We start from the raw sequence: 13,857 nt of genomic DNA, 5'->3' as shown, positions 1-13,857 counted from the left end.
GCCAAAATCAAAGACAAAATTTGGTTACTTACTCTATAGAACATTTTAACTCATGTCACATTCAAAAGGTAAGTAAACAATAACCGATAAATTATATCATGAACCATGCCATATAATCTTGAGTAACAACCCTAAATCCACCACACCAATCAAGTGAGCCCAATTAGAAATTGGAATATGCCAATATCTATTTTAGACTTCCAAGAAAAAAATTTGAAGTTGAAAAATCTTGTACATAGTAACGACAATAGCTGGTAACTTAAACAAGCTAGAACTGACTTGAAACAGATTTCACGATTTAACCCTGCAAGAATATTCGCCATAATCAAATGTCTTCTATAGAGAGATTTTCAATTACCAATCGTATACCATACTATAAATGCTACAGTTATATCTCTTGGTCGGAGAAAGGCTCTATCTTTGATGACTCTTCAGCAATTCAACTATACCAAACATAATTTCGATTAACCATAAAAAATATTAGCATATCATATAGAAGAATATCTAAGGGGCAAAAATTAGACATCACCACATGAGAGTTTTGCAATTTAAACTTCATAAATATTCACAAATTCATTGATTTTTTTCTTTAAAAGAAAAACAAAAGAACTCAACTAATGAAAAGGAATTCATAGTGTAATTGCTTAAATGGCAAAATCAATTAACCGAAACTGCCCGATCAAACTACCAAAGATTCATAACTTTATCTGATTCATACATTTAAAAGCAATCTAATACTAACAAGAATTAAAGCATGAAAATCAGTAAAGAAAAAATAAAATGAAGGCAAACAAATATACAATCAGGAAAAAGAGAATATAGAAAAAAAAACGAAAGAAAAACTCACAACGGGCTCGAATTAAGCGAATCGCAAATTTCCAAATTCACCGCCCAATCGGAATCGATAAGGAGATCGCTGGTGGCCTTTTCGACGAGAGACGCGAACTTGGTCATCTTCAAACACAGAAAAAAAAAATCCAACAGGACCACAATCTCTCAAACCCCACGACTCAAACAGAAGCCACATACAAAGACCACCCAGAAAACCACAATGCCACACAAAAAAAGTCAAAAACGGCACTCCCCACTAAAGTATTTCACTGGCCACACGTCATGCATAGGCAATAAAGATAAAAAAACAATGCCCCAAGCAAGAGAGACTTCACCCCCCAGCCAAGCATTTTTTTTTTACGTGATCACTATGAACTCCTTTACTTGCCCACAACAATAAGCATAGAACCAATAATTAACCGGTGATGATGATTGTCCGGTAGAGATTTGCATATATAACATAAGAAATAATGATGGTGGTTATCACCTTTTAGAGAGAGAGAGAACCTGGTTTTGGGAGAAGGCTGAAGCGCGTCGTTTTCAAAGTGCGGAGAGTCAGCAACCATTGTGTGGGAACAGGAAAGGGAAAGGAAACCACTTTCTTCAAAGAGTGCCCATCTCCGCTTTATTTCCTTCTTTTCTGATTTTGTTTTTTCAGAGAGCGACAAAACCAGAAAAATCGATTCCTTGGAGGGACCAGCTTCCGTTGAGCTCTGACCTTATCCCGATACCCCCTCTCCCTTCTTTCTTACTTTGCCTATTTCTATGTATAGGATGATATGACAAAGAGTACACTTCAAGAATAAGCCGTATGTTTGTTCTTTTGCCAACTGTAAAGTTGCAAAAAAAAATATTTAAATGATTGTGCTGCTGTCCTAGGGATGTAAACGATTCGGATTTGGATCAAATATTGGACTAATGGGATGTTGGTTAAACGAATTCAAATTAAGATTGGAAATGGGATGTTTATCAAATCTGAATATTGGTAGAATTCAGTAGCAAATCCAGACTCACACTAATTGCTGTTTTTTACATGGTAGCATAGGTCTCAGGGGCAGGCAGAGGCTGAGCTGGGGGGGGGGGCAGGACTGGCCTCCCGGAACAGTTAAAAAAAAAAAAGTAAAAGCCCAGTCCTAACCCATCCCTGCCATCCCTGATTCCATATGAAATAGATTTTTATCCATTTTTGTAGCCCAGTCCTAGCCAGCCCTGACGGCAGCAAATAGTTTGATTTGTCCATATAAAATAGATTTTTATTAATAATTGTAGCCATTTTTCATTTTATCTCAAAAAAAAAAATAAACGGGGGCCCTGACACCCAAACCCCCAACTATCACACCAATTTTTTTTTTTTTTTGCTACACCCCTGTTTGCCCCCCGCTCACATAAATCCTAGCTACGCCAATGGGGGGGCAGGGGTTCTAGCCTGGGAGTTTTTAGCTACTGCATGACAACCGGAGGTATGGCAGGCTGAGCCAGCACGACCAGGTCTTCATGTTATTTGTGGTTTCTTGGGATTATAAATTAAAAAACAAATTCTGATATCCATCAAATTCATATTAGCAAAAAATTTAAAACCATATCAGCATTTTATTATAATCAGATATGATTTTGACTAATCAAATTTGACAAAATGGAACGGAATTTGGTCGAATATCAGATAATGCATGATCCATTGACGTTTTGGCCGTCCATCATAACATGGGCGGATGTGGCAGGTAGCCTGTTGTCTTTGGTGCTACTATTTTTTTTTTCAAGGCAAGCTGGGAATGACTCCGTGAGTTTTGAACTTGAGACTCCTCGGTTATGATCATGCCACCCAATCATCCAGCTATCTCATTTTGGTCAAATTGCATCTAAAGTTGATCAACTGTGATAGTTACGTTTGGTAGTGTCAATGAGCCTGATACCTTTCACATTAGTGTCTATGGTCTGGCTTTTGACTGAATTAAAAAGTAATAATAATAAGTAAAATATATTGAGTAGTTGCCCAAGTTTGACTCCTGAGCACAGTGACAAAAGTTAAACACTGTAAAATATCGGCAGCCAAAAACTTGGGAGAATTTGGATTTTTTTTAACTCTCATTTTTTGGCAAATCTTGACAATAAAAAAATAAATTTAAAAATATACAAATTAAATTTTTACAAACAAAATATAAATGCAAAATATTCAAAAATAAAAACCATGCAATTTTTTGCAATAAATAGCTGAAAAAAACATAAAATGTTGTGTTTAAAATGTGATGCTTATGTTTTTTACAGAAAACTCACAAAAAATAAAAACATTGCAATAAATTACTAAATTTAACTTACGAGTAATCAGTACAATGATGAAGGTCAATAGCGGCAATTTTTTTCATTGCTATTGTTTTATTTCTCATTGTTATTAGCCTTTAATGGCAAGAATTCTCATCGATCAGTCATCGTAAATAAATTGTCTTTGTTGATCAATAACGGCGACATTTATAGGTTGCCGTTAAAGGTAACCCAATACTAACGAGATTACTTGCCACAACTGAGAACACTAATAGTAGTGTGGTAGGTTATAATGGTGGGGTTATTTTAATGGCGAGATATCCTATAAAGGCAAGATATTTGGCTCACTGTTATAGGCTATGTATAGGTTAAAACATTCATGTCTTGTCGGTATAGCCTATAGCAGCGAGCATTAACTCACCATTGTAGGCTATAACAAGACGGATTAACTCATCGATATAAACTGGTTATAACGTCGAGCCAGGAATCTAGCCTATAACGATCATTATAGGCTATAAACCTACAAATTAAAAACTAAAAATTAGTTTTAAAATATTTTTTTACATTTAAAAACTTATAACTGAAACATACATTCAACAAAAACATCAAATGCATTTCAAGCATACATCCTCAAACATTTAACTTCAAACAATCAATTTCAAACATTCACTTTAAACATACATCCTGAAACATTCAAACTATTGACATACCTTTCATATATTCATTCAACAAAAACTTTAAATATACACTTCAAAAATACAAACCCCCTCCATGCTCTCCAAGCCTTCAAATACAAAATCATTATATCTTCTTTAAGTATGCAATAAATGCACTTCAAATACAAACTCCTTACACTCTTGACATATTCTCCAAGCTTATAACATATATATATATATATACACTTCTAATATTCATATAAATCAAAACTTAATTGTAGTAATTGTAGCAAAAAGTTTAAAAATCAAAACAGTTATAGCAAAATGTTTAGAAATCTAAGATAAGGGGTTTTGTCTGTGCACATTCATGAAGGACTGCATATCCACTTTGAGCTTCTTAGTTGTTTCTTTTTTTCGCTCTATTTCTTGTCTAGTTGCTTCTATCTTTCGCTCAATTTTTTGTTGTCACTTTATTTCCTCTCTTAATCGTTGAAACATTGTCGGCGTCACGTCCATCTGAGAAGATAACTGCGAAATTCAAGCTTAGCTGAAATATGATGGTTTGGATGAAGAAAAAAATGCACACATCCATCTTACATGTTTATACCACTCTCGAAGGACCTTGGCAAAGACGTCTCGTTGAATCATCAACGAGCCTCTTGTGAATAAGATGTTGAATTTTCAATCTCCACAAATTACAATTTCATATGCATGTTATTAATAATTGGTTATCAATAACTAATGATATTGTATAAAATATAATGAATCAATATGGCACTACAAAGTGTGAGTTACTTACATAAGTGTCTCCTGCTTTGCTACAAATGAATGGGTGTCTCTTTGTAAAATACACTTGACGTTGGTTTCTACTCATCTATTTCAGCCTGTAAATAATAAATTAAGAATCTATCATATCAAAATATTTATTACTATACTATATAAAAAAAATTAAACTTTAGAGAATATAAAACTTATCTTCGTATGATACCTCTAAATGTATGAAGAAGATCCACTAGTATGCTAGACTGTATGTTTTGCTCTATTTGTCAAATTTTTCTTCGATGATCTACTAGTATGTTAGACTATCTATTTTGCTCTATTCATCAAATTTTTCTTCGACACTCAGTGTTAACTAAAGGATGATCAATTAGTTGATGAAAATCTAAAATTTTAAACATTTGTTTACTTATAAATACATATTCAATATTTACCGTCTAATAGTCTCTAATGAAAAACTTGCAAATCCCTTTTCACACTTAGGAGTTGACTCCTTAAAAAGAATATTGTTATGTTACATCGTAGTTTTGAAACTTCTGGTAATGCTTATGGAAACCTTCTTGCACTCTTGAGTATGATAGTTGAAGTTGTTTCTTCACGCACCACTGATATTCAAGTATATCTTTGTCTAAATCAAACTCTTCTTGTACAAAGTTATCAAAATATAGTTAGTAACACTCCTTTTATGGATTAATTTGTTTATAAAAATATTGTTGAGCAATATACTTACATAAACTACCTCTCGCACCGTACATCATGGTTTTAAAACTTCTGGTAATTCTTGTAGAGACATTCTCGTACTCTTGAGTATGATAGCTAAAGTTGATTTTCTATGCACCAATGATATTCAAGTATATCTTTGTTCTTGTACTAAATTGTCAAAATATAGTTAGTAACACTAATTTTTTGGATTAATATGTTTATCAAAATATTGTTTGGCAATATACTTATATAAACTGTCTCACACAAAACCATCTTCTTGTTGTCTTAGACCTTCTTTCATGAGTTGTTAGTGAGTATGACACGCTTCTTGATGATGCAGGAAAGTCTCCTAAAGAATACAGAGGAGCCCTTGCCCATGACTCCTAGTGTCTCTGGTTTGATAGTTACTGAAGTCTTTTATTGCTTTATTAGCTTCTGATGGGATATGTATTTCTTATTCTCACGTTTGCGTTGAGAAGATTCTGCAATTCCCAAATTGTAGTAAGAAACAAATATTAATATGAATGAAAGTAATAAATTTGTAATTATATTAAAGTAATATTAGATTAATATTTACCTGAGGCCACCGTGAACAGCTCTAAAGCTGCAATGGTCGGTGATGTGTGGGGGTCACCCCATTCTTCCTTGAAGTATCACCCACCTAAAATTTTAAGTCAAACTATCTAGGTGCTTCTTTTGGTTGGCAGCTCATAAACTGATCTACGCAGAGGAAGAAGGCCCACCTCTGGGTCATGAACGATATATCAACATTTGTTAATGTTATGTAAACAATATTAAATCATACAACACTACACAAAATTGAATCATATAAGAATATTCATTATAATACAAGAACAACATTAAATCAAATGAATGACAATAATAAGATCATAGAGTAATATAATTTTTTAAATTCATTAAGATAGCACACAATTATGAAATATAAACAAGGGCCATATACATTTTTTAGCTTATTTTTAAGAAGAAAAAAGAAAACAAAGGCAGAAAATAAAGCAATAATACATGCACTCACATTACATAAAGGTAAATGTTCAATTGCACTTATATCAATTTTTGGGTCTAGCGATGAGTCATCCAATTAGTTAAGACTTTCTAACAAGACAAGTCTTCTTTCTCCGCTTGTGATGGAAACATGTTGCAGTAACAAAAATGCCTTACAATATCAGAAAATGCCCCAACTTGGTTATGTTTATTGTTGTCTTCCATTAACTCCTATTGTCTTTCATTATCTTGAATTATAGATAGTTGACCCTGTGTTCTTCTTAATTTTTTGCAATTTTCTACTAATTTTCATTATTCTCACTCCAACTAGAATTAGAATCCTAATAATTGCAAGAAATTTACAATAACATATAATGATGACTATTGTGTGCATGTTCTATCTGTGTAGGCTCACATATCTTTGTTATCAGGAAGTGACATTGGTTAATGAAATATACATTAAATTCTTTAATAAGTTGTGAATCCAAATAATAAAAAACAATAGTCAAGACTTGGCTTTAAAGGCATAAAGGGACTATTTTTATGTGCTTTTTATCTTGCTAGAAGATGAGAAAAGTATATAAAAAACAAAAAATTGCGATTGAGTGTATAACAAGCACAAGAATAAAACTGTGATGCAATCTCAAATATTAAACTGAAAAAAGAAATCAAATGAAACTTTTAAAATGTAGAATTTAACATATACAAAACGATTCTTGGAAAGTGCAAGAAGGCTTTGCCATGGCCTATAGAAGTAGAAAAAAAGGCATACATGAGTTTATAACATATATACATAAGACTATCAGTTATCAATAAAGTAGCATATGGATAGGTAGTGTCATAAGAGTAATGAAGTCCTATTGTCCCAATAATTACAACATATGAAAAGGTGGTGGAAAATAAAAAAATATAGATAATTCAAGTAGGGAAACTTCTCTTTCAAATAATGATATCATAATGCAACCAAAGTCTAGTAACCAAGCAAATATCAATGTGTCATATATATGATGACATGTCAAGACATCAACAGATAAGATTTTTGGAAAGAATCTGCACATATGGTAACAAAGGATCATCATATCTATGAGACATGAAATGCAATATAATAAAACATAAAAACTAACCAACAGAAATGAGATTAAAAGCTAAATCAGGTGTCATATGAACACTATGAATTAGGAAATCAACCTATTTTGGTAAATATTGAGATCCTTACCTAGGAAACCCCACTCCATAGGTCAAATATCTCACAAACATCAATCACTTTTAATACTCGTCTGTGCCAAACAATTCTAAAACCATTTACATATAATATATATTATAAACAGACACCATCCACACACACACACACACACATATATATGCTAGTTGGAAAAACCTGATTAAATATTCATTCTATTAAAAAAATAAATATAACCCTGACAAATATCATTCATAGTTTCATACACAGGCTAATTGAAGAAACCCTAAAACCTTAATTAAATATTCATTATAAAACCATTCACATATAAATATCCCAAACAAACACCATTTACATATATAATATATATGCTAATTAAAAAAACCCTAAAAATAAAATTTATAAAAATGACCTATTCTTTGATGGCTTAATGATATATATATATATATATATATATATATATATATATATATATATATATGTTAACGAAACCTAAAAATAAATAGGGCTAAATAACCATACCTTAAGCATGAGTATAGAACGAAGAGGGAGTGAGCAATGAAGATGAAGGGAGTCGCTTGAGTGAGCAGCGAGGAAGAGGGAAGGAATAGGGCACATGATTGTTGGAGTGAGCAACGAAAAGGAAGGTGATGCCTCTATCGAGCAATGAGGAAAAGGGAAGGAGGGAGCAGGGCATGTGATCGCAGGATGGAGCAATGAAGAGGGAGGAAGGGAGTCAGGCAAGGGGTGGCCAAAGTAAGCAATGATTGAGAGAGCAGGGAGAGATGAGAGAAAGAAAAAGAGAGGAAGGCCTTCGTCGGGGCTCCTCTTGAAATTTTTTTCTCAAATGTTAGTCAAATGGGAGCTTTGACCTCACTCTATAACGATGTCATAATTGTGGTCGTTATAGAGTAAACCTATAACAGCGAGAGTCAGATCTCGTCATTATTAATCAATAATGATGCAATCTTCTGATCATTAAATATATTTGTTAATGTGTTTTAATGCAATATCTAACAGCTAAAAAATCTTATTGTTATACATAGGTCTTTAACGACGATATATGTGCAAGGCAAGGCAAAATTGAGAACATAAATATCATTGTTATTGATAAAGCTATAGCAGTGACATTCATGATTGTAGTAGAATAACAACAATGATATATTTATGTCCCTACTCTTACCTATTAATTAGCAGAGATAAAAATCTCATTGTTATTACTTAATCAATAGTGGTGAGAGTTTTTGTCACTATTAAAGAGTCGCCGTTATTGACCCTCATCCTTGTAATTTTTTCTTTGCGAGATTTTCATATATCTCGCAAGATTTTTCACTATGCTCTTAGGATTATGCCGGTGGCTTGCCCAATTGATATGTCCTTACTAAGCTTTATTATCTAGGAGAGGGTGGCCATTAACAGATCCATGTTCCTAGGCAGGTTTCTTGTCATTAAAAAAAAAACAAGTACCAAGGCGGGTTTCTCGTCATTTAAGAAAAAAAAAGAGTGATCTACAATACCCCCAAAATCAAGTTCCTTTGATAATTATGCCAGTTACAAAATCAAGTTAATCTTGAATTGTAGAAAATAAAAAGTTTAGGAAGATTATTGAAAAGAAAATCTGCATAAACTTAAGTGGTCTTTTTAAGCTCATAACTGGATCAAATATCATTTTCCATTTCTAAGTTTCTAACTAGATGGCGCCCATTAGGCCAAAAGCATTATTATATAGCAGCACTGTTTACAAACCGTATGAGGGGCTTCATATGGAAAACAAAATGTGAAGAGGGACGAACATGGCAGCCGAGTGAAATGCTTGCTCCAAAATTGCTTTTTTTTCAGGAACCATCCATAAAAAATAGGATCATATGACATATCAGAAGCAATAAAACCTTCTAATGCACTAAATAAATCATGTTGACTATATATATATGCAGTTAAATTAAATCTTTGATAGCTAAATCCATGCAAACAAGAGTGCAGTATCGTGGTTTAGATCACCATATTTTTTCTAATGCATATATATATATATATATATATATATATATATATATATAGAGAGAGAGAGAGAGAGAGAGAGAGAGAGAGAGAGAGAGAGAGAGACTATCCTAGTGGCGTGTTAATTCCAAAACTGTAGAAGTGTTCATCATTGCTTGTTTACTAAAAATCATCCTTTAGATCAAATACCTTTAACAAGAAACTGTCAATCTTATTTTGTTAAGCTTTGTATGATATCAGCCCATGCCTAAACATGTAAAATGCTTGATTTAATACTTGTTTTCTACTAAGTACACTACAAAGGACACCTCTAAAGGTTTGGATTATGCGAAAAAAAACACATGCAACCTATGTTTTTTAAGGTGCTTGGCGCAGTCTAGGACATAAACTTTTTGAGGGCTACTCTCTCTCTCTCTATATATATATATATATATAGGAAAATGAAAACCTACCCAATAGAAAACCTTCAAAACCTACTCAATAAAAAACATTTATCAGATTTTTGATATTTTTTTGAAATTCTATGTGTCCAGGGTGATTGATTTACTAGAAATCGACACTTGGATCATGCATTTTGGATGAAAAAATAGTATTTGTAGCCTCAAAAATTTATGAAATTGTAGGTCATTGATTTTTTTTAAACCTTATTCAAACATATCCATGCATCAAAATCAAATGCTCTAAGAACTGATTCCTATAAAAATAAGCACATAGATCACATCTGTAAGGTCAGAATTTTAAAAAAATACCAAAATTTCCATAAGTATTTCTTATTGGATAGGTTTGGGAAGTTTTGTATTTGGTAGGTTTTCATTCCCCTATATAATGATAAGGTGCTCTCTGAGCTAATAGAAGCTTTAGATTGTCAAATTTCTTAAACTTTTTTAGTTGATCAGACCCTATAGATACCATCAGGAAGCCTTATTTAGTAGAAAACAAAATTTAGATCATGTGATTATAGCATATATGTATGTTTTTTGTGACTTTTAAAAACCAACCCACTCATAATGTAGCAAAAATTGATGACTTAAAAAATCCTACTTTCATGTCCAAAAACATGATCTAAAACATAATTCCTATCAAATAAACTATGTTGAGTACATCCATTAAGTTTAATTGAGAAGATACAACCTACAACCACGATTAGGTACTCCCGTAGCACTATATATACATATATATATAAGTGACTGAATGCACGTAATCACACTTTGGTATTCAATAAAAAGAAAGGCCAAAGAGACTAGATGGATATCGAAAAAAGTGCGGGCTAGATATTTTTGCAAGCGTCTTCTTGAAGATAACCTTATTACGGAGTCATTTATATACTTGACCTTACTGTATGGCATACTGAATTTACAAGATAGGCAAGTCTTGAAAGAAACACAATAGATTTAGAACCACATAATGAAAAAGCTAGCTCGCTGAAATTGACCAGCACATCAGCATATGCATTAAATATTAGAATATGTCGACAGACAACTGGCTACCTTAATTATTAAAGTTCAAATTAAAAATGAAACAATATTTTGACGACTTGGTGGGGAAGGGGGTGGGCCTACAGGGCACATGCAAGAACAATAGGTGTTATATTTGCATCCCATAAAAGGAGAGAGGATCCTGTAAAATGCTGGGTGAGATTAGCTTTTACAATCAGAAAACCCACCCTTCTGTGGGTCCCACTTGTATGGTTGGTTTTGCGATTGTAGTGTTTTACAGGATCCGCTCTCTCATAAAAGATGTGAAAAGATCCCATATGATTTAGGGGTTGCCAGCGGGCTTTGTTTACCTGAACCAAACCCCATAGGGTCCGGGTATAGTGATAAATAAAAAGACCTGATTAAGACCAGAGTCTGGATCACCCAAACCGACCTGAGTTCCGATTAAGACTCGTAATTTTTCAATATGAAAATGATAAAAAATATGGTTTCACCACTTATGATCCAGGTTTGGTTCATGTAGTTTTTATTGGGTTCGGATGCGGTTTTTTTTATAGTGAACCTGATTAGACCTGAGTCTGTACCTGATACTATACCCAAAAATCTGATCCAAGTCTGGTTCCAATTGAGTCTGAACCAAACCCGACCCGTTGACACTCTAGTATGATTGCACCAATATTTGTGCATTAGGCCTGATGGAGAGTGATCAAGTGTTTAATGCACAAAATTTATGACGTGATGGCACCCGATCCGGACTTATAAAGGATAATCACAATATGAACTTTGTCGATTTTATTAAAGAGGCATCACATGGAATGTGTTGGTGGACTACATGCCATCCATATGAGCTTGGCACGTAGTGCTAAGATACCTCAAGATTGGGGGAGGGTGTTGTGTGTTCTCCCCGAAACACAAATTCGTGTGTTCCGGTGTGTATAGAGGAATATCTTGGGACCCGCGATAATTCATATGCAAATGTTGCCCAGGATGACTTTATAATAAAATAACATATAAAAAAGGTAGATATGCTTTTGACAGAAATGTTCTCCTGTAAGATAGATATGCGTTGGACAAAAATGTCCTCCCGCTCCCCGTATATAGATTTGCACGTTCTGCCTTTGTTTTTAGTTTGTGCTACAACAAATGATCGCCTTCACGTTCCTGCCTTGTGTTAGATAGAAAACTTTTTCAGGTTCGTTCCTACCTCATAGAGATAACTATAAATCGAACGACTGGTTCGATCATTGGTAGGTGTCAAAGGGGGATTTGTCGACCATCCTTTTTTACAGTCTTCTCTTCTTCTTCATTTTCGTTAGGCAGTATGAAAAAAAGCAATGACGCACAAACATTCCAATAAGTACCTTTAAAGCGTGGCGAGTACATTTCCATGTCATCATGCTATTGTTGAAGAATGTATGTCCTCGTGAGTGTCATTAAGGCATTATTTTGTTATTGCAGGTAGATTTTATCATTTCGACGATTGGAAACTTGAAGATATTTGTAAGGCAGTGAAAACTTCTGACAAGAATGGTTGGTTACAGATGCGAGCAAGAGCCTCTACCCCATCCAGTATTGTTCATTCACTCAGTATATGCAATGTAACCAAATCACGGTTGTAGTAACATGTATATCAATTTGTGAGATATTATTTTGTTTGTTAATATCGATTTGTAATATATTATATTGAATTATCGTATATCAATTTGTAAGATATTATGTGTTTTCTAGTGTCAATTTGTGAGATATTATTTTGTTTGTTGATATTGATTTATAATATATTATGTTGAATTGCCGTATATCGAATTGTAAGATATTGTATATTTTCTAGTGTCGATTTGTGAGATATTATTTTGTTTGTTAATATCGATTTGTAATATATTATACTGAATTGTCGTATATCGATTTATAAGATATTATGTGCTTTTTAGTGTCGATTTGTGAGATATTGTTTTGTTTGTTAATATCGATTTATAATATATCATACTGAATTGTCGTATATCAATTTGTAAGATATTATGTATTTTCTCTTATCGATTTGTGAGATATTGTTTTGTTTATCAATATTGATTTGTAATATATTATGTTAAATTGTCGTATATCGATTTGTAAGATATTATGTATTTTCTAGTATCGATTTGTGAGATATTGTTTTGTTTGTTACTATCAATTTATAATATATTATTCTGAATTATCGTATATTAATTTGTAAGATATTATGTGTTTTCTATTATCGATTTATGAGATATTGTTTTGTTTGTTAATATCGATTTGTAATATATTATGCTGAATTGTCGTATATCGATTTGTAAGATATTATGTATTTTCTAGTGTCGACTTGTGAGATATTGTTTTGTTTGTTAATATCGATTTGTAATATATTATGCTGAATTGCCGTATATCGGTTTGTAAGATATTATGTTGAATTTCTGTATACTGATTTGTAATATTTTATGTTGAATTATCGTATATCGATTTGTAAGATATTATGTATTTTCTATTGTCGATTTGTGAGTGTAAACACCCCAAATTTTCCACATCCATTCTCAAACAATCCTCCTCAGGCAGTGCCAACCCTGTTAGGTCAATGTAGGAGTCAAACCCCGAGTCAGCTTCAGAAAATCACCATTTTACCCATTTTTCATTAGGAAAATTACCATTTTACCCCTAGGTCATCCCAGACCCCAGTCAGTCGGAGTCAACCAAGCTCATTGGTCAGTTCAGGACAGTTAAAATATCAGTCATCTCAAGCTCATCTGAGCTCACAATGAACAGACCATTTTCATTTCTGACCATTCCTGCCAAAATGAGATCATTTCTTCAGAAATGAGCTCATTTCTCAATCAAATCCAAGCCAATTGTCTCTGAGTCCGTCATTCATAGTCAGTCATACTCCCCAGAGTATAACTTGAGCTCACCAGAAGTTCAAGCACTCCAGTTTCAGTTCAAAACCATTTCCAAGTGTCTAGGAGCCCATTTTAGTCCATTTTAGCTCTTTCAGCTGAAATTGAACTGAGTTCAGTCA

At 33.1% G+C, this 13,857-nt stretch overlaps 1 protein-coding gene across 3 annotated transcripts in view; it reads right to left on the bottom strand.

Moving 5' to 3' along the window:
- The window catches only part of LOC149836577 (uncharacterized), a 36,908-nt gene extending 35,778 nt beyond the window's left edge, over nucleotides 1-1,130 (bottom strand). For 2 of the 3 annotated variants that reach the window (XM_090005440.1, XM_090005442.1), the window contains exon 1: nucleotides 848-1,129. In XM_090005440.1, the coding sequence (XP_089861566.1) occupies nucleotides 848-954 (107 nt within the window). In that variant the 5' untranslated portion in view covers nucleotides 955-1,129. Of the gene's footprint in view, nucleotides 1-847 lie in introns of all 3 variants that reach the window. The other variant, XM_090005439.1, reaches the window with a different exon arrangement.
- Nucleotides 1,131-13,857: the final 12,727 nt, after the last annotated feature.

This window comes from Nuphar pumila, chromosome 5 (genome assembly GCF_984573655.1).
Source record: "Nuphar pumila chromosome 5, dmNupPumi1.hap1.1, whole genome shotgun sequence".
Classification (NCBI taxonomy): Eukaryota; Viridiplantae; Streptophyta; class Magnoliopsida; order Nymphaeales; family Nymphaeaceae; genus Nuphar; species Nuphar pumila.
The sequence above is the reverse complement of the archived record's forward strand: the minus strand, read 5'-3'. Positions and strand labels throughout refer to the sequence as shown.